At 41.5% G+C, this 24,708-nt stretch overlaps 1 protein-coding gene across 3 annotated transcripts in view; it reads right to left on the bottom strand.

The window, feature by feature from the left end:
• Positions 1 to 2,439: 2,439 nt before the first annotated feature.
• Positions 2,440 to 24,708, bottom strand: part of C6H4orf19 (chromosome 6 C4orf19 homolog) — a 90,555-nt gene continuing 68,286 nt past the window's right edge. For all 3 annotated transcript variants that reach the window (XM_051967384.1, XM_051967387.1, XM_051967385.1), the window contains 3 exons: positions 23,121 to 23,170; positions 8,959 to 9,012; positions 2,440 to 8,159 (listed from right to left, as the gene is read on the bottom strand). In XM_051967384.1, coding sequence (XP_051823344.1) covers positions 7,292 to 8,159; positions 8,959 to 8,990 — 900 coding nt within the window. In that variant the 5' untranslated portion in view covers positions 8,991 to 9,012; positions 23,121 to 23,170 and the 3' untranslated portion in view covers positions 2,440 to 7,291. The remainder of the gene's footprint in view (positions 8,160 to 8,958; positions 9,013 to 23,120; positions 23,171 to 24,708) is intronic.

Raw genomic sequence — 24,708 nt, 5'->3', positions numbered from 1 at the left:
TCATACTGAACCATGCTAAATTAGATAATTATTGTCTCTATCAACTCTAATGAGTTTACACTTTGTAAGAATTCCAACAGAATTGACCAGAATTGATCTTATTTTTTTTTCCTAAGATTTTTTTTATTAATTTCTTTTTTTTAAATTTTATAACTTTTTATTGACAGAACCCATGCCAGGATAATTTTTTTACATTATCCCTTGCACTCACTTCTGTTCTGATTTTTCCCCTCCCTCTCTCCCTCCCCTCCCCTAGATGGCAAGTAGTCCTATACATGTTAAATATGTTGCAGTATATCCTAGATACAATATATGTGTGCAGAACCGAACAATTCTCTTGCTGCACAGGGAGAATTGGATTCAGAAGGTAAAAAAAAAAACCCGGGAAGAAAGACAAAAATACCAGCAGTTTACATTCATTTCCCAGTGTTCTTTCTTTTTGTGTAGCTGCTTCTGTCCATCCTTGATCGATTGAAACTGAGTTAGATCTCTGCAAAGAAATCCACTTCCATCAGAATACATCCTCAAACAGTATCGTTGTTGAGGTATATAATGATCTCCTGGTTCTGCTCATTTCACTTAGCATCAGTTCATGTAAGTCTCGCTAGTCCTCTCTGTATTCATCCTGCTGATCATTCCTTACAGAACAATAATATTCTATAACATTCGTATACCACAATTTACCCAGCCATTTTCCAATTGATGGGCATCCATTCAATTTCCCATCACCAGGATCAGTCCTGAAACCTTTTTAAAATAGTTGTAATTTGGCTTTCAGGTTCAACAGAATTGCCCAAATTATAACCCAAGTGTCTTTCCTATTCTTCCCTATGTCCTTTACATGTGTTTAGAACTATGTGAAAGCTAAATGGAACACCTTGGGAAGTAGTGGGTTCCCTTTCGATAGAAGTCTTTGGGCACAGGGCAGTAACACCTACTTGGTATAAGCTGTCAAAGATTGGACTCTGCTGGTACAGCTTTTTTGAGCCAAGAGTAATTTACAAGGAGGCATCAGGACTTTAGTGAAGGTTCCCATCTCCCCCCTTTTTTTGTTCAAATTTGTGATCTTGACAATAAAAGGGAATAACCAGTATGGAGCCTCCCTCCATAGAATCCTGTGAACTCCTATCATATCATGGAGCTTTTGAGGCCCTTTGAGGTTAAATGGCTTGCCCTTGGTCATCCAGCCAGTACACAGCTGAGGAAAGGTTGGAAGCCAGGCTTTTTTTTTTTTCTGTCTCCCACGTTACATTGCTTTCCTGAGCTAAAAGCTAAATTGGTTTTATGGATATTTTAAAAAGCAGAGAATCTATAGAAAGAACCACCTTATTGTTTAACTTTAAAGGTTACAAGATACAAATTGGGCAAAATATTCCTATCATTATGGATCTGTCTCTCTAATGCAAGCTCGAGATGAATAATTTAATAACTTGGACCAAAACTCAGTGGCTGCATGCTGATCGCTAGGTCAGGTTTTAACTTAGATTATTCCAAACTGTATCTTCCGGAGAAAATGCCACGTACGCCCTAAAGGCACACACTTGAATCCACAGCATGGTGTATAAACAACTGTAAGTTAAGTAGTGTCAGGATGGATATTTTGACTTCTTCTTCTTGTTCTTCTTCTTGTTCTTCTTGTTCTTCTTGTTCTTGTTCTTGTTCTTGTTCTTGTTCTTGTTCTTGTTCTTGTTCTTCTTGTTCTTGTTCTTGTTCTTGTTCTCCTTCTCCTTCTCCTTCTCTCCTTCTCCTTCTCTTCTCCTTCTCCTCCTTCTCCTTCTCCTTCTCCTTCTCCTTCTCCTTCTCCTTCTCCTTCTCCTTCTCCTTCTCCTTCTCCTTCTCCTTCTCCTTCTCCTTCTCTTCTTCTTCTTCTCTTCTTCTTCTTCTCTTCTTCTTCTTCTTCTTCTTCTTCTTCTTCTTCTTCTTCTTCTTCTTCTTCTTCTTCTTCTTCTTCTCTAGACACATTATTAGAACAAAAACTGATTCACAGTAACAGAAATAAAAGCGTTTTGATCACTGGTTTTGGGAAAAGATCCCAGTGAAGGTCAGTCTCCATCTATTTTTATCAGCATGGCCATCATTGATCTCTTGATAGCTTAGAAACCAAAGACCATGCTGCTTTTGTATCTGTCATTCATGATATTTTATGCCATGCTATTCTAAGCAAGACACCCTCTAATTCCTATTGCCTGCATTCAACCTTGGGACCTTTGGAAAGTTTCAACAAAGATGCTGAAAATGCACGAATGTAGTTTTACAATGCCCAGTATCATCCAGACTCTATGAACTGGGAGTGATGAGCAGGCGTCAAGAAATATTGCTCCATGTAGTTTGTTTTTGCCTTCGGGATCTGGGAAAGTAAAATAACATGATGTATTTCATAATATTTTTCTAACAGAGAAGCTTGAGTTCAGGGTGATTAAAAAAATCAGTCAAATTCAGTTCAAGTCAACGAACATTTATTAAGTGCCAGCTGTCTGTAAAGGCACTAGAAATACAAAGATAAAAAGGGACTCGAGATACAGAGATGAAAAATGAGGTATCCTTGTAATCAAGGAGCTTACATGGTAGAGCTTCTTAAATGAACCTTCGAACACTCATTTCCCTAAGAACTTAGTGGACCAGTCTGGTTTTTTGTTCCCTGATCCAAGCTGTTGTTAATATATAGATAGTCTTATTTTATAGACACAGTTGCTATAGGTTCCTCAATCTCCCTCATTACCTGCATGGTTTTTACCTGGATATAGTAAAATCTCCTGATTCAATAAATCAACTGAAAAGACCAGTCTGTCTGTTAAAATGATGAATTATGGTGTTTTTAAAGCAAGGCCACACAATGATTTTCCAGTACATACAGAAGCTTGAACTATGTAAACAAAGTTGCTTACTAGAAACCTTCAGGGTACCCATTTTAATGAACAGGTAAGAATAAATTGTGTATAGTTTTCATATATAAAATGGCTAAGATGTTTTTTTCTGTAATAGGATCACAGCAAGTCAGGGCTAGAAGAGAAGAGCTTTTCTGAGATCAACATCATTATTATTCTAATAATTCCTTCATTTTAGAGATAAACTGAAAGTCAAAGAGGAAAATTGACTTGCCCATAGTCAAACAGCTAATGCATCCATCTGATTGAAAAGTATGTTGTCAGAGGTCTTGTTTGCATAAGTAAATTGCATTATTTACAGAGTAAGGATTTGAGAAGCAAAGGTAAATTCTAGTCCAGTCATCACGTACGTTGTCGAATGACTGGAGCCCAAATGAATGAGGTTCCACGGTAGCGGAAAGAGTAGCAAAGGAGTTTCCACATTTTTATCATGCCAACTCATTGCTGTACAAACAGGAATCATTGTTTATTAAGAATAAAAGCAGGGTAAAGGGTTCGGTCTGTGCAAGAATAGGTGAACTCAAGTCATGGGACCATAGATCAGAGTGGGACTGCTAGAAGACATCAGGTTCATTCCCATTATTTACAGGTGAGAAGACTGAGGCAGGGAGTGGATAAATGTCCCTAATTATTAAGTGTGTGAAGCAGGATTAAAAACGGGTCATCCTAATCCCCAATCCCATATGCTGCATCATGTACTTGGAACGTGGAAATTAGGACTATGGAGGGAAGGGAGTGAATATGTTTCACTCTTTCAGCTATCGCCTGATGTTGGGATAACTAGGGAGGAAAAGGAAGAAACCCTTCCTCATGGAATCACTTTGGAGAATATTTTAATTTTTGACGCCCTAGCTCTGTTAATGACTGAAGAAAGCGATAAGATTTTTTTTTAAGATGGAGAGAATGACAAGGGGGCAGAGAGGAACAAAAACAAAAAATTAAACGAGTTGTCCCAACAATTTATTATCAGCAATGTTATGTGCTCCATTAAAAAACAGTTGCTCAGATTGTCGCTGTCTCAGAACATTGTTTTTATCTTGCTCTGGATATGCCCTGGAACTTTTCCTGGGTGCTTCTGCTAGCAATAAACACTTTGTCTAAGTGACCCAGAAACACAGTCAGCCCTCCCCCATGGCTGCGATCAGGGGTGCAGCACCCTCCTGATCTGGAAAATGTGCCTAAGATTTTTTGGCCCTCTTCGTACCAGAGAAGAAACCTGAATTTTTTCTTTTCTTCTGTAGGGTGTTTGCAGTATCTCATTTTAAAATTTGGATTACATATTTGGTCATAGCTCAGAGTAGTCTGCTGGGCTTTGCATGGCTTCTGCAAAACTTCCCCCAAACTCCCATTTAATTTCTTATGCCAACCTCCAATACATCACAACTGCAATGGGAAAGTTGTAATGCCAAAGAGATTAACTGTGTTTTTATATGCACCCGATAAATGAACTCCTTTATATAAAGAAATGGCAAATATCTAGCCCAGTTTATTTATGTACAATGCACAGATTATATATCAAAAATTAAGTGTGAAGATAATTGTATTTAAATATGTACATTCAAATGATGTAATTTGCCAAGTAACCATCTCTGGGAACTCAACCACTACATTTTTTTTTTCCCCTGAGGCAGTTGGGGTTAAGTGACTTGCTTAGGATCACAAGTTAGGAAGTGTTAAGTGTCTGAGGCCAGATTTGAACTCAGGCCCTCCTGACTTCAGAGCTGGTGCTCTAGCCACTGCACCACCCGGCTGCCCTGAATGCTACTTCTTTTAATGGGTTCCCACCAAATCTCTACTCAGAGATTTCAAAGACCTGAAAACATTTTGCAAACATGAATACATTCATTCAGGAATCAATAGAGCTAGTAGGCACGTGCATCCAGCCGCTGCAAAATCTTACATGAGAGTGCCAACTTTTCTGCCATCCCGAGTTCCGTGCAACAGATATTAGAGCGAGGGACTGAGGTTCGGCAGAGTATCCTGAAATCCCTGTTTTGCCCAGCCATCTTTGTCTTTCTTTAGTAGTGATTGATATAAAAATCTATAAAATATTACCAAGCTACTCTCACGTGGACTTCAGAATTCAGTTCTCTTCCCCTGAAGCATTCTGGAGATATGAAAAAAGCAATCATGCCATTATTGGGTTTTCCTCTGTATTCTTTCCTTCCTCACATATCGAGGAGATATATTTAAAAGAATTTTTTTTGGATTGCTCCAAAACCTTGTTCCCCATCCCTCCCCCACTTGGCTTAGAAATAGCCATCCTCCTATTGGCGTAGAGGAGGCTACTCGAAGGCACCACAGACAAAGAGTTACATTAATGGAGCCTGGCCACTGGCCATCTGGGCCGAGGAGAGTCGGTCAGCGTGATTTCTCCTCTCTCTCCTTTCTTTGGATTTCTCTTTTACCTCACTGGGAACATGGAGGACCCTCAAGAGCCCGAGGGAAGGGTCTGCAGTAGCCGTCTGAACCTTGTCTTCAACCCAAACTAAAAACTTGAAAGGAAATTCAGAATGTCAACGGGATCTTCTGAACACTCGTGTGTCATCTCACCCTTTTCTCTCCAAAACAAACGGCCAAGCCCTGAGGAGTTTTGCAAGGGATAACTTTGGGTGTAACGAGGATTTATTAACGGCCGCTCCGATATTAAGCAATTATTTTTAGGCGCCTCTTAAACCTACTAAAGGATGCGATCCATGACCCAGCCACAGGATTATAAAGGTCTCCAAAGCAAGCTGGGTCATTTTTTCATCTTCCATGGCTCCCAGCACAATGTTGTGCCCCTAGGAAGTACTTAACAAATGTGTATTGGATCCCTGAATGTCTATCCCAGAGCTGTCTACTTTTTACACACAGAACTGTCCTAAGCATCATACTACGGGGCAGGTGAGTGGGAAAACGCACAGGCACCCTTTTGGGGGTGCACTGCACAGGAGCACGGGTGAACGCGGATCTTCTCCACAGCAGGACTTGGGAGGGAGTACGTGGCTCTTTTTAAGGTTTTACCTTTTTATTGAACGCAAATTTCCCAACTCTGCTTACTATCATAAATGCTTGTGAGGTATATCAGGGTTCCTGGATGTTTACAGAGTAGGCTGCTCACGCAATCACAGGTCCTTCAAAAGGACTGGCGAGGGGGCCACGCAAAGGGGCAGTGGCAAAGAAAGGAAGCCAATTCAAGGACTCCTTCCCAGGGCTGGTGTGAACAGAGGCACTCGGTCTGCCTTCCCTTTGGGGCCTTTTCTAGAGCAACTTTTCTATATACATTTCTTAATACTTTCCAGTAATATTAATACTTAGCTAGCGAGGGGAAAATGACCTGTGTCCTTCCACCGTAAGTAGAACCACAAACTCTAACACATGCACTCACACTCTCTCTCTTTCTCCCCCTCCTCACCTCTCTTCCTTCCCTTCTCCCTTTATCTTTTTCTTTCTTTCTCTTTCTGTCCTCTTTTCTTTGTATTGTCTCTCTCTCTTTCTGCTTCCCTTCCCCACTCTGTCTGTCTGTCTGTCTCTCTCTCACACGCACACACAAACCCCAGCCTTAGAAGACTATCTGGTCCAACCTCACCTTACCAACAATCCCCTCTGCTAACAAGGGATCGCCTTTGTGTGAAGACATCGGCGATGGATCCCTGTTCTCCCCCAAAGCGGCCCCTTTTCATTATAGCGACTCTTCCTTACATTGTCTTGCCACTTCGCAACTCTACCCCTACTCTGCCCTCTGGGGCGGACTGAGCAAATGGAGACAAAATCTGAGGGGCAGCCACAATCAGCTGCTGTTGTGAACCCGCCCCCCGATTTTTAAAGGAGAGAGGTATAGTCGTGGGAAAAAAGTGAAGGTCAAGCTCTCCGAGCCATCCCCACTGGGGCCAATCATTTATTCACCAATTGATTCGGCTTCACCTTGAGCCCGGACAATTTTTACAAGTTCCACGTCAGCCGGTGGTTATTCTGGACCCAGTTCCTACTGCAAGCAAGCCCCAGTCTGGACAGCCTCGGACACTTCCCGGAGCGCATCAGCCCTCTGGGACCGGAGGGCGTGATTTAGCAGCGGCTCGCCCCGTAACCGCCGGGGAGGAGTCGGCCGTGGGGGAGCCTTCGCCGTGTTCTTGGGGGGAGGGGGAGAAGGCGCTGCTTGTTGTTTAAGAGCACGTTTACCACAGATCCTTTTCATGTTCCCGGGGGATAGGCGATAACTCCATTATTAAGCACCTACTGAGTACCGAGCCCGGGGCTAAGTGCTGAGGTCAGTCTGGTGATTCTCCTTGGGCGCCAGAGGCTTCCAGCCGGCCCAGCCGAGGGAACTAAGGCATCTCCCGGATGTCCGCTTCCGTCCGGGCGGTGGCTTACTTACCTGTGGGATCCGGTCCCCCTCCCGCCCGAGCAGAGGTAAGCCCTTCTCCCTAGTACCCCTCCTCGCCCTCCTCCCCTGCCGTGGCAGCTTCGAGGGCCGCGAGCGCTTCCGCCACGGCAGCATCCTCCTGGTCGCAGCTCCACTCGGGCTCCCGCTTCGCCCCGTCCTCCTCCAAGTCAACAGTTAAGGCTTCAGTTTTAATGGCTTCGTGTAACGAGTCCCAGCTCCTCCTTTTGGAAAAGGACCGCTCCGACAGGTGGCCTCCATTTGCAAAATCCGCTCTGTCCGCGGGCTCGGGCTGGATGTGGTTGCCCAGGAAATGGCCGCCACTTTCATCGGCGTTGTGGCCAGTCACCCGCACCTCCACCTGGGGATAGTCGGGGACCGGGAGCTGGAGGATGTGGTCGGGGGCCTCCAGCGTGTGGGGACTTTCCGGGGAGCACGCGCCCTCTCCGGAAGCGAGGGAGTCTCCGTTCAGGATGACTCGAGGCTCGTCCGCGGCTCCGGGACGATGATCTCCTTTGTCGGGGTCACCTTCTCTAGCAAAGCGTCCCTCAGAGTCCCCGTCGCCCGCGGCGCCGGCCAGAGACCCGCCGCCACCCTCGCGGGGAGGGGCTGGGCGGCCCTGGCTCGGACTGGGCCGGACGCCGGGGGGCGGAGCCGGGCCCGAGCCCACGCCGTTGGGAGCGGGGTCCGTCTTCGTGATGGCGGGAGGGTCCCCCGGGGAGGGGGCGCCGCGATGGTGCCAAAAAGGCTCCTGCGCGCTGTTCAGTCTGTTTTTGGCCTCAGTCCTCGCGAGGATTTCCTGGCTCTCTTTGCTTTGGGATTTGACGCCATCGTCTTCTTCCTCCAGCTTGTAACTGTTGACTTCGTTGACATAACCGGCAGGTGGAGCGTGAACTGGCTCAAAGAGATAGCTGGGGGGGAAGGTGGGAAAAAACCAGTGGCTTAGAGGCTCAATCAACAATTGTGAAAACAAACAAAACAAAACAAACTTTATTGTTTTTATAGGACAACATTTATGCTTCCCTCCTACTCAGTGATCTCTGAAAGTACTTCCATTAATAACTGTTTCCCACCGTTTCATTTTTCCTGAACGCCCTTTCACGATTAGTCTTTCAACCCCGTATAAACTTCTCTTTGAACCCATTAAATATGATTTATATAAATATGACATTTATGTATACATTTATTTTTAGTTTGAATCAATCTCTTTTGGACTAATGAAAGCGTGCGGATAACAGCTATGGAAAAACCCAAATTTTTTTCTTTATTGTGTAGGAGTTACTGGAAAATGCCAAATTTAGTCCAAATCACGTTCTGCTTCGATAGACTGATACTCTTGACCCATTCTGGTTAGATAATTGAAAGGATGACCACTTCCCCTCTCCACCTTTACCCCATTAAAGAACTGATCAAAATAACACTGTGTGTGTGTGTGAGCCCGGGGTCACACAGCTAGCAAGGGTCAAGTGTTGGAGGCCACATTTGATCTGGAGCCCTCCTGACTTTAGGGCTGCTGCTCCACGTTGCTTTTGAAATAGAGGCTGAACTTTGTTAACTGATGTCCCATCTACAGAAACTTCTAGCTTATCTTCAATACACAGTACCTTTAGAACCTGAAAAGTGTTTCTGAACGGTACACTAAATTAAGAAATATAGCTCTCTTGTGACCCCAAATTGTTTCTTCAGATAGAAATCTTTGTTCTACTTTACCTTTGTATCATTTTACAGCACCTGCACCCCATCTGGATTATTTTTGGTTACCATCTGGAAAAGAAAATGTAAAGGAGAGGGGAAAAAATGAATGATATATCAATGTGAACTACAAGGTTCTGAAGTAGACATTATGTTGTATTTTTCTTCCAAAGACCCAAAGTTGAAGAGTCAAAAAATTATTTCTAAAATATTAGATATTCAATGATCAACTATGATATGTAACTCTTTTCACTAGTAGGGTGATCCATGGCCATTCCAATAAACTTTGGGTGGAAAATGCCATCTGCAACCAGAGAGAAAATGGTGGAAACTGAATGTGGATCGAAGCATGCTATTTTCTCTTTTTCTTTTTGGCTTGCTTTTTCTTTCTTGTGGTTTTTTTCCCCTTTTTGTTCTGATTTTCTTTCCCAATATGACTCATATGGAAATATGTTAAAATTAATATATACTTATAACCTATGTCAGATTTCTTGCTAGTGAGGGAAAGGGGAAAGCAAGAGAGAGAGGGAGAAAAAAAATGGAACTTAAAATCTTACAAAAATAAAAGTTGGAAACCACATTTACATATAATTGGAAAAATAACAAAACATCAAAATAAATAAATAAAAATAGACACTTAGTAGAAATCATAAAGATTTCTTTCACTGCTTTATAGATCAAATAAATATTTAAGAATTGGCTCTCTGAAATGTATGCTGGACATACTTTTAAAATTAATCTCTTAATTGTATAAATGTTTTCACATATTGGATTTAACATATATTTTAACATGCATTACGTATATTGGATTGCTCGCCATCTGGGAAGGGGGAAAAGAGGGGAAAATCTGAAACACAAGGCTATGCAGTTATCCGTGTATATGTTTTTGAAAATAAAAAGCTTTAATTAAAAAAATCAATCTCTTATTAACATTTTTTCATTACTTAAGTTTAGACAATCAATGAAACAATAAAGCCTTAATTTGTAGCATTTGCTGATTTCTGTGGTATAAATGCTCACTCTAAAAATCAAATAGTTAAACTGATCAAAAAGAACCTTATTACAAGGCAGTTCATTATAGGGAGATCTTATGATACAGGCCTTAAGATTATAGATCTCCAAGGGTTTACTGCCAATTTCTGTAAGTAACTGCTATAATTATTCAGTTATATCATTCCCATTTCTTCTATGAAGGTAACCCTGGATTTCCAAAGACTACAGTTGTTAAGTGTAGGACCTACTAGATTTTATTAAATAGGAAAGAATGAAAATGGGCTCAACAATAAGCTAAGTCTTGCTGTTTGTCCTTTGTTCTTGAAGAGAAATCAGGGAAATGATGCCATGACAAGCAAGTGAATTGGATTTAAATGGAAGGTTGTGTCAAATCATCAGCTTCACTTTCTCTTCCAGAGCCATCTGGGCCCCGTGGCCAGATATAAATCAGGACAACTGGAGATAATATGTTTATCCTCTGAGGACCAACCTGGTAAAAATCCAAGAGGATCATCACAAGATGACTGTTTACTAAACAATGAAAATTTTCTCTTTTTTCTCTTTTATTAAAGCTTTTTATTTTCAAAACATATGGATGGACAATTTTTCAACATTGAACTTTACATAGCCTTCTGTTCCAAATTTTCCCTTCCTTCCCCCAACAACGTCTCCTAGATGGCAAGTAATCCAATATGTTATATATGTAAAAATATGTTAAATCCAATATGTGTAAACATATTTATACAATTCTCTTGCTGCATAAGAAAAATCAGATCAAAAAGGAAAGAAAATAAATAAGAAAACAAAATGCAAGCAAACAAAAACAAAAAGAGTGAGATTGTATGTTGTGGTCCAGTTCCCACAGTTCTCTCTCTGGGGATATATGGCTCTCTTCATCACAAGGTCATTAGAACTGGCCTAAATTATCTCACTTGTTGGAAAGAGTCACGTCCATGATGAAAATTTTCAGCTACAGCAACTGGAAGATCTACTTTGCTACCAATGGACAGATTCTTTTTGCTTTGATTGTGAAGATGGATTTGGATCCATCTCATCCCTTTCACCCCTCCCCACCCCCCCCAAGCCACTTTCCCCATTTCCTCTACACCTATTTTCCTCTAGACCAAATACTATTCTTATTAACATGGGCCTGAATTTTATAATAGTGAATCAGTGAAAGGAACTGTCAGCAATTAGGAAAATCTTAAAATTAGCATGGTATATTTTTTGGAACTAATCTCCAGAAAGTATTAGAAATTCTTCCTTACCTTTGTAAAAGTTTTACAAACTATGTTAACTACAGTGTGAAGAATTCATGACATAAATTATATACCAACAATTCAATAAATATACATATGATGTTGACCTTGATTTTGATAGTTTCTGGCTATATACTTTCCAATTGTTTTCAATTTCTCTTCCTTTTTTAGTCTTCCAAAATCAATGTCATCTCATTCAGTACTCTACTGTGCTGGAAAGGAGAAGTCTTCTCTAATTTAATTCCAGATCCAAACTTCTGGTCTCAAAGCATCTCTAACTTAGTAGTTTTCTTGGATCTACTTACAGAATTACTTTCAACTTAATGTTCTATTTTCTAGATACACATTCTCCTACTTAACTTTCTTTAACTTTAACTTTGTTTACTCAAAAACCTCTATGGCAGAGAGAGGATTAAATTGAGATTCAGAAGACCTGGGTATAAACTGTGGCTTTGACAACATCTACCCACGTGATCTTGAACAAATTATTTGACTTCCTTGAGTTTTGGCTTCCTCTTCTATAAAATGAGGAAGTTGTATTTTCAGGTTCCTCTTAACCGGAAAGCTATGAGCCTTTGATCCTAAGGGCCAACTGCACTATTTTTAAATTCTTCTCTCCCATCTCCCAAGGTCACAGTCATATTTCCCAGAATGATCCACCAATATGATGGAATTTCTATGATTCCATCCACAAAGAAAGGGACTGGAGACTTTTCTTTTCTTTCTTTCTTTCTTTTTTTTTTGCTGAAGCAATTGGGATTAAGTGACTTGCCCAGGGTGTCCCAGCCAGGACATATTAAGTGTCTGAGGCTAGATTTGAACTTAGGTCTTCCTGATTTCAGGGCTGGTGCTCTATCACTCTACAAATTAGCTGTCCTGGGACTGGAGACTTTAAAAACAAATTATATTGTCTATGTTTATAAGGAAAAAGGTTATTTATTCATGAATAAATAAAATCCTGGACAATCCCCAAACCACACATTAGCCATTAATTTAAACCCTTTCAGGTGGAGAAAGGCACTGGTTTTGTGTCCTCTCTTTGCCCCCAATTCATTCTTTGGCAGAATTATTATCATAAAATATCTAAATCAAGGAAACAGAAGAAAGAGAATCCAGTGGTTTGGCTAATCCACAATTCAATATTTATGCCTTAAGAATCATAATTCCATGTAATAAAACCTGTCTTTAATAAAGACAATTTATTTAAAAAAAGTTAATAAAGTAATTGATTAGCAAAACAAAGGTCTTATTACATGGAATTATAATTCTTAAGGCATAAAGTGTCCATTTGAATATGGTTCTGGGCCAGGTATGGTGATGGTCAAGGGAAGTGGGAGAGATGGGGAAGGTGGCAAAGTATAAAATGAAGTGCGTGCCTTTAAGTGTCTCCTCCAAGAATTGGTACACACACACACACACATAACTCACAATATAAAGTCACAATTTATGTCATAGGCAATAAGTAGGATGGGAGCCCAGGGCAGGGGGAATTACTGTTGGAATAGGCATCTAGGCTTAAGACTTTACATTTGCTTAAAGCACTTTCACATACATTACCTCATTTCTAAATTAATTTCCTCCCAGCCCCTGCTTCCCACCTTTTGGCCATCTGCTCCTACTTATTCACACATCACTTGCTGGATAATCGTGATTGAGATAAAATACTGTGGAAAATCTCTTCTCGATCCTTTCCATTCCGGCTTTGCCCTTCTTTTTCCCTAGCTATGTCTCGGGGATGGATCAGATCCATACTTTCAGAACACTTATGGTAACTACAAGCAGTGGGGTAGCGTCACTTGGTAGATGAGAAATAAAGAAAAAGAAGAAACAAAAAGAAAAAGTCTGACATCCTTATTTGAAGACAGTTTCCAAGGGCTTCAAAGAAAAGGAGACCAAGACCAGTGTAGGGAGCAAACTCTTTGGCTCTGGGAGGTAATATAAACTCACAACCCTCTCTGCTCGTGAGTCACGGCCAAGGGTCAGAATCTGCTCAGAGATGAAATAGCAAAGGGTAGGCTATCTCTGGGGACTCCCAGAATTCTTTCTTGTGGTTGAATTTCCATGTCCTCCTCTTCTCTTTTTCCTCAGAGAAAGGAGAAAAGAAATACAGTTTTCCTCCAAAATTATACTCCCGAAAAGCTAATTAGGCTGGCTTGGTGCCCTGCATGATTTATTTTTCTATTCACTTTTTTTTCTACTCAACTCAAGTTGGTTTCCTTAAAGATTTAGCTCTCTACCTTATGGAGGATGCTGCAGTGCACCTCCAGACACTTGAGAGTTGAAGCTCTGTTCTGGTTTTCAGCTTGCTTGCTTTTTTTGTTGTTTGTTTGTTTCTCTCCGGACCTCCTTTATTCCCTCCTCCACCTACATTCCATCTCTCAATAAAACTGGCTCTAATGTCCAAGGTTGTGGGACCTGCTCCTGAACAGGTAATGACTCATGTATTTATATTTAGCCTTGGAAGGGCTGGTATCTACATTAATTTTTACTTAGTAACTCTTCCTGAGAGAATTTTGTCTTTAGATCACACAAATTCAAACCTACTTCTGTTCCATTTTCATTAGTTAGTGACTTCATTTCTAAAACCAAAGGAAAAAAAGCTATGTTCGGTCACAGAGAGTTATATACAGGGACGACTTTTATATGGCCGACGTTAAAGTCTCCTCATGGTAGATGCTAAATATATTTGTGCCAAATTAATATTATTGGATGTCCAATATATAGCCTGAAAACGAGAAGTCTATACCTGATGGTTTTTGAACTTAGGAAAATAAAATGTACTTGGAAAGAGTAAAATGTGTAGTTTCCCGATTTCTTTTCGTAGCTAGCTGAATGGGGACAATCCAGAGTAGAGCTCCCTGAATTTTCTTTCCCTTTGGATTAGAAAGAGCAACAAAGAGAAAAGCAAAGAGCAAATCCCTCTCAATCATCATCTGGTTTACACAAGAGAAAAGCAAATAGCATCCAAATGAATGTGTTCATCTATTTCTGGCTCTCTCTGCTTTATTCCTGTTTTTAATGGATGAAATCTGCTCTGGGTTACGCGTGGAGGCTAAATGGTGGTATGAATTTACTCATTGTCATTTACTTAAAGTAGAAGAAAAACCTGTTTTGTGGCACTGAAGATGATTGTGGGAATCTGTGGGTGTAAGCATAAGGAAGGCGCTTAGTAGGGACTTTTAACGTTTATTTGTTGAATTCAACTGAACTGCATATGGCTGAGCACACAACAAGAAGACAGACTGGAAGGCAATTTACAAGACATAATGGAAGGTAATGGAGCCAGGAGCTGAACTGCCTTTTCCAAGCGAAAGTAGCCAGAGGTAGTTTTGCTCATCCCCAGCCTTAGCAAGGAACAGTGACGCCCGACATCCATCAGCAGGTCATCTCTGTTTTATTGATTTAGTTTCCCTTCAAGCAAATGGCCTTTCCCAGTAGGAAAGGATGGAGAAATGGCCAGCGGAGTCAGAGAACACTTTGGAGTTCTGGGTACGTGCCAGAGATGTGAGAGGGAAAAATAGGAAGAAATCTCCTTTTAAGTCTTGGGTTAGAGTTCATCTTGTCCTTGGTCTCATCCAATCTACATTGGCCAGTAGAAAGGAAAAGAAGTTGGATTCAAGAGCAGAAATGTTCCTAGATAGAGAGATGGTGGGAGTGTGGGAAAGAGAGAGAGAATGGGAAGAGAGAGACCTTGAAGTGGGGAGTTGTAGTGGGAGAACCAGAGAGAGACAGACAGACAGACAGACACAAACACACACACACACACACACACACACACACACACGGAGACAGAGAGAGACAGAGAGACAGAGAGAGACACAGAGACACAGAGATAGTACCAGAAACAGAGATTGGGCATTTCTAGCCAGCTTTTGAAATGGGTCTGCTTTTCAATTGTGTAATTCCAAGTTCTCCTGCTCTTCTTTTAGGAAGAATTTTTAAAATACTGTTGGTAACTAGTCTGTGGGATTAAGTTTTTCAGACAATAGAATACTAAAGTCCAGATGCTTTGTTTTAAAGAAGTCAGCCTGCTAATGACTGAAAGACAGAGACAGGGTGGGATTTAATAATGTATTAGAAGATCAAACAGAGGAAAAGCATTCAATGAATACCTTTTGCCTACTAAGCCCAAAGATTTCTCGGAATCGATGAATAAAATCAGACACAATTAATTAATTACATTAATTTTAAGATCCTTCTTAGTATTTAAAGATCTTTAGAATTGATATGTTCTTCCTCCTAGGGAATTCACTAGTTCTTAAGCCCAGTGATTCCATGAAGTGGAGAGAAGAGAGTTCAGAACACAAGGGCAGACCTTGGGGCTACTGTTCAGTCCATTCAATTTTATGATGATTTGCTCAATTTCAGTCAGTGATTAGAGGTAGGATTTGAATCCAGGACCTTTGATTTGAAAACCAGTGCTCTGTTCATTACAGATTTTTTTCTTTTTGGAAATTAAGTGACTTGCCCGGAGTCATACTGCTAGTCAGATTCAAATATCTACTGAGGCTGGATTTGAATGCAGGTCCTCCAGACTCCAGGGCGCTATCTTGGGCACTCCCTATAGCTGCCCTGGGATGAGAGTTTTCTTCAGCCACCAGGTATTCTACCCACGACAACACTTCTATTGGTTACAAGTAATCTTTGCAGTTTTTTCCTTAGTATTTCTGATACTAACATGATTCAGTTCACTTTAATATCCGAGATCAAAGAAATGGGAGAACCCCATGGTTGTGTCTTAATCTTACTGTCGACAAATAATGTACATTAAGGGCCTGTGGTTGACAGGAGGAGTGGGCTTTGACTGATTGGGAGAATTATGCCTTGTTGTTAATGACCCCCCCAAAGCTTCTTCTGGAAACAAAGGCCCATCTTTTTAAAACAACAATATTCCTTCTGTGACTTTATGGCCGGGAGTCACGAAATGCCACAGTCTTGCAAGAGTCACCCAAAGGGCGATGGATGGAGAGGTGCATGGTGGGCGTGAGCCGGCTGCCGCTGCCCCTTACAAATGAGGAATTGTGTCAAGGAAGGGGAAGAAAGGCTGTAATCGGGGAGGGGGGGGAGGGAGGGGTTGGAGATGGCCGGCCATGTTATCTGGGCTCTCGATCAAGATCCCGGACACTCCCAGCACGTTGGGTGGAGACTCTGTACAAGATGATGGATGGCGTGATAACCGGGAGTCCCACAATGTTGGCAGGCCTGGGCTCCCCTGAAGGTCATCGAAAGAAGTCTGCCATCTGCCACGGCTAGTCACTAGGAAGGGCGCTCTTGCCTCTTTTACCTTATGATAGCTACGGGGACAAAAAGTGCCCTTCTGCTGGTGAAGCAGGAGATTCTTATTTCAGTCTTTTCTCACTTCCCCTGGGACACCATTCTTTGTCCTGGGACTTTAAGGTCAGTTTTTCCTTTGGCTGTGACAACATATGGGTTCATAGGAGCAGAGATATAGAGCTAGAAAGGTCATGTAATTCAAAATATATTACACAAAAGAGGGAAACCGAGACCTGAAGAGATGAACTTGTCCAAGGGAGCTCCAATAGTAGGAGACAGAGCCCCAATTTAAACCTGATTTTTAAAAAATTAGCCAAACAGCCCTATCTTATGCTTCTTCCCAATATTTTAATAATAATGACATATACTTATCTGGCTCTTTAAGGTTTGCAAATCACTTTACAAATATTACTCAGTGTATGTTTGTGTGAAAAAAGGAGCTACTTTCTATTCCCTTTAAATGTTGGGGCAAGGGATGAGGTGGTGATGTTGCTGAGAGTAAAGTCCTTGAAACTTGGCAAGTGGATGATCTTTGTAGGGATTCCTTTTGTGGAATAAAAGCAATTGAGATTCACCTTCCCTGATATGAAACCTGACAAACTTACTAAGGAGGTAGATTGGAATTGTGGGAAAAACAAACCCAGGTAAGCCTATATTCTGAAAGATCAAAGAAAGAGGAGGGAGCCCATTTGTACAAAGTATATATAACATCTCTCTTTGAAGTGGCAAAGAACTGTAGACTCATTTGGGGAAGAGCTGAACAACAACCTGAGTATAAAAGGAGTACTACTGTGCCATAAGAAATAAGAACTATAGACTCATTTGGGGAAGAGCTGAACAACAACTTGAGTATAAAAGAAATACTATTGTGCCATAAGAAATGATGAAAGGAATGGGTTGGGAGAAACCTGGGAAGATTTGAATGATCTGATGCACGTGAAGTGAGAAGAATCAGGAAGACAATTTGTGCAATAACAACAAAACTTTAACAAGAAAACAACTTTAAAAGACCTACGGTCTTTAATCAATGTAGTGACTCAGCGGGATTCCAGAGGACACACGATTATCTATGTTGTTTGTCTCCTGACACAGAGATAATGGATTGAAGATGTAGAATGAGACATTTTTGGGCATGGTCAATGTGAGAAATTGTTTTGTTTTATGGTGCATATTTGTAACAGGAGATTTATTTTATTTCACCTTTTAATGGAAGTGATATGGAAGAGAAAGAAAATAAATGCTTTTTAATTTAAAAAAATAAAACTAAAAAAACCTACCAACATAAGGCTTCAAGATGTAGGAAATCTCCTGCCTATGGTACAACCCCTCCTAATGACATTTTCCTTTTCATGGAAGAGCTTGAAAAGCCTTAAAGAGCGGGAGAACACATCTTCACAACAGAGCTGATTTTTTTTTTGTGGGAGGGCACCGGGAGGAATGGAGAATGAGGAACACAACCCTCAAACCACACACACACTACACATGTGGGTCTCTTGTTCATAAAGTTGTCCTCAAAATTTGAGTCAATACTTTGTTGCATCCACCAGATGGCAGCACAGTAAATTTCTTTGTGAAGACCCTGGGAGGGAAAGCAGAATGAGCTGAAACACGGTGGGAGTCATTGAGAGAATGATTTCTATACAGCAAAAGGGGAAAGGGAGGCATCGGGCATCTCTGCCAGAAAGCTTTTGCCATTGCCAAGTTTGCCAGACTTTTTGGTCTACAGCCCCATCTCCATGTTTCCCTTCCCAGGCTTCCTTCCCCACCATCCTGAGGAGCTTCACTGGGGAGGAAGCCCCTGGGGATGTACCCTCGGGATAAAGGGACACATCGGGACCCGTGAATGGGGGCGGGCCGCGGCTGTGGGAAGCTTCCCATGGGAATTATTCACTTGGGTCACAGACGCCAAGTTCAGTGACTGACATTGCAGCATCTTCAGCAGCTCGCACGGGTCCGGCTTTGCCTCTGCCCCTTTCTAGTCCTGCTGAATGGCTCAGGAAGGTGCTGCCGGACCTTGCCAAGACCCCTGAGCCCCATTTTCTAGATCACTGCTGCCTCACCTCAGAGCCCTGGGCCGGAGCCTGCGGCTCTGTTCATGCTGTCTCCTGCTGAAGCAGCAAGGCCCCTGGGGGAGGGAGGGTAGGAGATGGCACTTGCCACTCAAGCGGCGCCAGCATGGTCCTCACTTCCCTTCGGACACCGAGGCAGACGGTTCTGGGGCCTGATCCAAAGTTACCGGTGATCTTTTAAATGCCAAATCTAATGACTTTTTTTTTTATCCTCATTTTTCTTAACTTATCAGCAGCTTTTGATACTTCTCTTCCCCTTGGAAACTTTTTCTCTCTATTTCCACAACATTTGTCTTGGTTCTTCCACCTGGGAGCTGATGGAGTCGACAAGATAAAATAATCAGGAGAAGCAGAGGGCTCAGAATGGAGCCCCCTCTTTCTGGGGGAGATCCATCTTTACTGAGTATGACTCAGATGGAAATCTGACCAGACGGAGAAGGGGAAATCCTATCCAGAAAAGGGGCTCACTTTCCCTGCCACTCCCCCAGCTGAGACCAAGGAAGGGGGTACAGGAGGGCACAGCGTCCCTCGCTTCTGCTGCATTAGCTCAGACTGTTGCACACAAGGGGCCTTCTCCACCAAGAGCAGACCGATGGCCACCCGGGGCAGGCAAGGTAGCCTGGCTGAAGCCGCGTGATCCCCCCAAGGAGAGAAAGAAGGTGTCTGTGTTCCACCAGTCAAAAGACACTGACCCCTAGGAACCGCAGTGCCCTCAAACGCCTAGCCTGGCTTCCCTGAGAAAAGCCATCGCTTTGAGAAACCCTCCCCATGACCACAGCCGACCAACTGCTCCTGCTCAGCAGGTGAACTCAACAGCCGCAGGAACACAGCCCCTCGGACCCACTTCTCACTCTCCCAGCCCCTTACCCTGATCCCCCCCCCACAGCTGCTAAAAATCTGCAGAGGAAAGTTCCGGCCATCCCAGTCCTTATGCTTTCCCCAATGCTTAAATCACCAGAGAGTAACCTGATTTTATCAGGTAAAAATGACATTAAAGAAGAGGCAGGGCTATTTGCTGCTGCCACAGCACCCTGAGGACTTTGAGAACTTTTATAATGTGACTTGTGACCGAAACCTTTCACGTATGTTGCCTTTCTTGCCCCTTAGAAAGCGAGTCTCTCAGAGAAGGGGCCGTCTTATTAGTCCGTTTGTATTCCTAGAGTTTAGCTCAGTATTTTATACATAATTAACACTTAATATTTTTTCCATTCATTCAGCCAAAGATCAAAAATTTTAAAAGCCACAAACGGCATCAGGGGACCTTTCAGCAATCTGTGTCAATAATATTCAATCTATCCCATAGACCTTGTACAGGAGAGTTAAATAGCTTCTATTATCTAATATAATAGACTTAGATGTAATAATATCTAAGTAGCTTATATCCTATAAAGAATACAGGGGAGATAGCAATTAGATGATGAAGATGAGAAGTTTGGAAGTAGCCACTTTGACTAAATCCCATGAAGGAAAAAAATGGGGGTGTTAGCGGATTTCCCTGGGGTTTTGAATACAAATAGTTTTGCCTCTGGAGATTATTCTTCACCAACTCTATTTATATCTTCCATGCACATAGTTTTATTCCATACTATCTCCTCCAATAGATTGTGAGCTCTTTGCGGCTAGGGAAAATGTTATTGCCTTTCTTTATATTCCCAGAATGTAGCCTAGAATTTACTACGTAGAAAGTGCTCAATAGATACTTATATTGCATAGTAGTGGTCCTCAAACTTTTGTTCTCAATATCCTTTTCCTATTAAAAACAAAACCAAAGAGGTTTTGTTTATGTGGGTTATAATTATAGATATTGATCACATTAGAAATAAAAACTAATTATGAATTTGTAGACTCTCTGAAAGGATTTCAGAGATTCCCAGGATGCTCTGGACCAGACTTTGAGAACCACTGTATAGCACGACTAATTGACCAATCACCCTATAACATAATCCAGTAGGGCACCGGCCAGGTTTTAGAATCCACTTTCATGTCTATCGTTGAGGATAGAATAGCTTTTCCAGGACCTGTCACTCAATCTCTTGGAGCCTCAAATCTCTGCTTCTAGAAAATAAGGTGAGGGGGATTTTGCCAGAGCATCTTGAGCTTTCTCCGCTCATGCAGAGAAATTGTTATATGGCTCGGGTATATAAAGTAACATAAATGAAACATTTAATAATAGCAAGTTATAATTTCACTTCCTCCACATTCAGTTACAAGACTCCATATGCAGTTATGACCCACAGTTTAAGAAGCTGGGCATTAGATGGCTTCTAAAACAACAAAAACAAAAAAACAAAAAAAGCTAGTTGTCGATCTCTGATCCTATATGTTGACCCGGGCTTAAAGAATAGGGCAATTCAAAGAAGCTGGCCAGGAATCTATAATCCCAGAAGCAGGAAAACTAAATTCAAGGCTATCTTATGGGCAGAACCATGGGAAGCTAGTAAATCAGAGCAGCTTTGAAGAAACATTTTGATCTGGAATTGGAAGGTGGGCTTTGGGCCAAGGAAGAGAAGACTTCCTCTCCTTTTCTCTTCTCTTACAGCACAAACTGTAATTTAGAAGGGTGCCCTGGGAAGTGAAACAGGAAACAGTGGTACAAGGAAATAGTCATAAATTATGAGTCCCTAGCTCCAAGTTATGTAGAGAGTAAAATGTAATCAATCTCCTTGGAGAATTTTTTTTTAGTCTTTGCAGTCACAGTGCCTAGCATATTGCTTTGAACTTTGTTATCGTTTAGTAAACGAGATTGATCTTACTGTTCTTCACACATGACACTCTTATCTACCAACATCAAGCATTTTCATCAATTCTCCTCCATGTCTGAAACTAACTTCCTCTTCATTTCTGCCTCCTAGTTTCCTTCAAGTCTCAGGTGAAGTCTTACTTTCTGCCAGAAACCTTTCCCAGTCCTCCCTATTTTTAATCCCCTTCCTTCTGAGATCACCTTCAGTTTATCCCGTATCTATCTTCCCTAATTGTTTGCATGTTGTCTTCCACGTTCAACTGTGAACTTCTTGAGAGCAGGGATATTTTTTGCCTTTCTTTGTAACCCTGGTGATTAGCATGTCTGACACTTCGTGGGTAACTTAATAAAAGCTAGCTGACTTGACTTGCTGTAATTCAACAATATTTAAGATATTTGTGAAATAGATAACTATAAATATGTATATTGGATTCAACATATATTTTGATATATTTAACATGTATTGGTCAAGCTGCCATCTAGGGGAGGGGAAAAGTTGGAACAGAAGGTTTTGCAAGGGTCAATGCTGAAAAATTAACCCTGTATATATCTTGTAAATAAAAAAGCTTTAATAAAAAAAAGACATTTGTTGAATTAGGTGACTTGTATTGTTTATAACTCGTGACTTCCTCTACTTTAATTGTCCGAGTTTGTTTCAACACCATCTGGACATATTTATTGACTTCTTACCATGGCTATGGCACAATGTTAGATACTGTGGAGGAAATGTGAAGGATTGTATATAGCAACTATGTACTTGTGATTTCAGAAACAGTTAGAGGTGATGTGGAAGTGTAAATAATCGGGAAAGGAAGTGCCCATTTAGGGTTCTAAATGGGGTGAGGCTGCCAAATGTCTCAGTGATCCTGCCTCTGGGAACTCAATCTCTGCCCTTAAGGGACTCAAATTTCAGTTGGAACTATGTGGAATGGATGGCATAAGAAAAATGGGATATGTGCTCATGCACTCATGCAAAGAAAAGTTCCTCATCCCTCGGGTATTGCCAAGGAAGAAGTACTCAAGTGGTGATGAAATTTTGGCTGGGATGTGTTTTGTCACATCTCTTTGAGAAGGTTTTGACAGCAACTATAGGAGAATGTTATCCTAAAAATCCAAAGGGCAGCTAGGTGGTTAGAGCTCTAAGCCTGGAGTCAGGGGACCCAAGTTCAAATCCAGCCTCAGATACTTACTAACGTGTAACCCTGGGCAAGTCCCTTAACCCCGTTTGCCTCAGTTTCCTCTTCTATTAAATGAACTGGGGAAGAAAATGGCAAACCCCTTCAATACTAGAAAATCCCAGAGTTCAATAGGACTTAACAAGAAGTAAAAACCCAAGTAAAAAAGAAAGGGATTTCCAGGACTGCCCTGTGTAATGTGATCATTAAAGATAATAAATTCTGCATACAGTATAGTGGAATAAACATAGAATTCCTATTCCAAAGAACTCAATATGGAGTCAGAACACATGAATTCAAAGCTGGGCTCTGCCTCTTCCAGCTGTGATTTGGGGCACATCATTTAAGCGCTTTGAGCCTCAGTTGCCTGCTTAGCAAAATTAGGAGGGACTAGATGATCTCTCGTGTCTCTTTCAGATCTAAATCTCTAATCCTACGACCTTAGTTCTAATCTCCACAACTAACTTTATTTTAAGGTTCACCTGCTCTCCCTTGGACCTCAATTGTTGCACCTCTAAAATGAACAGCTTGGATTAAATGATCTCAAAGGTTCCTTTCAGCTCTAATCTTATATTGATATAATGATATGATAGGATATAATATAACATATGGTAAACTGAAAGTGGGAATTCTCTTTCAAAACATACAAAAAGAAAGTGAAATGGCTTACCTGTGGGGGGGTTGTCCATTAGTCTATCTTGTAAAGTTTAATTTTCCTTCCTGTTTAAAAAGAAATAAAGATTAGATATCACATTTTGTGAGTTACTATCTTTCTACACTTCAGTCTGTGCCTAAGAACATGAAAAATCGGAAGCCTGGGGAAAGAGCTGATTTGTTTTTCACCACCCTGCTCCTACTGAAATGATGCAAGGTCTAGGGAGATGACCATGGGAAGGAAACACGTGAGGATAGGTAATAAGTATCCAAAGCAATCATAAACTCTTGTATTGTCTAAGGATGATGTCAGGACACCTGACTTCCTCGGAGGTCACATTCTACAGTCTTAATTATCTGGAACACATCCTCACAACAGCTTCTTCAAATTTAGCCAGGATGGTCTTTGGCTCACACATGGTTTGTCACCAAGTCTGTTCTCAATGTCTTTTCGTGGTCTGACACGACTTAGGACGTGATATGTAGGATGCGCTGAAGGGAAGAGAAAGACCATGGATCCTAGGTAATGAGGTCCTAACTTTTTTAGTGGAAACAGAAATGAAAATAGATTAGGGCACAGAAGGTAGAAAGAGAGACCTGAGTCATCAAGAAAAGCTTCCATTGGGTTAAGAGACATGTTTTTTCTGGACAGAGAGCTGGCCTGGGAGCCAGGGAAGACTTTGTGTCTCTGACATGTACTGGCCACATAACCCTAGTCAGATTCCAACTCCCTCTTTCCCCCAGGTCCTAGGCAATTCATATTTTAAGAATAAGATCAGGGAGAATCTCAATAGATAATTGATTTGTACTGGTAGAAGAAATTCCTTAAAAGGAGCTTCCTCTATCAATGGAATTAAATGTCCAGTCTATTCCCATCTACTCTGACCTTTTAAGTCACTGTCAGCATATGAATAAGTTTTAATTATTTGGAAAATTTCAATAGTGTGGAGTATCCTCACGATACCAGATACATGGGATGACTGGATTTTTTTCTCTGCTGCTCAATCTAATTCAACTCTCCATGGACCGCAAGAATAATAGGGTGGCTCGCCATTTCTTTCTCTAGTGGATCTTTTTGTCGGGAAATTAGATTAAGTGACTTGGTCAGGATCACACAGCTAGGAGTTATCCGAGGCTGGCCTTGAACTCAGGTCTTCCTAATTCTAGGCCAAGTGCTCTATCCCCTGAGTCGCTAGCTATCTCTGTAGCTTTCTGTTGCTGCAGTAATGAGACGCCTTTCTGGTGGCTTTGTTGTATTTGTTATCCAAAAATACTTCCCTAGTTACTTTTCATGGATCTATCTTAAGACATTTGATGGTACCCAGTCTGACTCATCCATCACCAGGGCCAGAAGGTAAGGATGGATAAAGGCCATGTATCTCATTTATTCAATACATTGCCACACAAGCTCGTACAAATGACAAGACACCTGGATGTTCCTGCTAGGGCAAAGTATCTGAACTCTTAGGACACTCCTTCCTCTCGACATGCTAAGTACAATGACCAAAGTTCTTCGAGATGGAGCCAATGACGGTATTATCATAAGAAACAGGTGAGCTGGGAGACGAACGACTCGGGAGAGATAGGGTGACTTCAGTTTTGGA

This window comes from Antechinus flavipes, chromosome 6 (assembly GCF_016432865.1).
Source record: "Antechinus flavipes isolate AdamAnt ecotype Samford, QLD, Australia chromosome 6, AdamAnt_v2, whole genome shotgun sequence".
NCBI lineage: Eukaryota > Metazoa > Chordata > Mammalia > Dasyuromorphia > Dasyuridae > Antechinus > Antechinus flavipes.
This window is presented reverse-complemented; position numbering and strand designations above follow the sequence as displayed.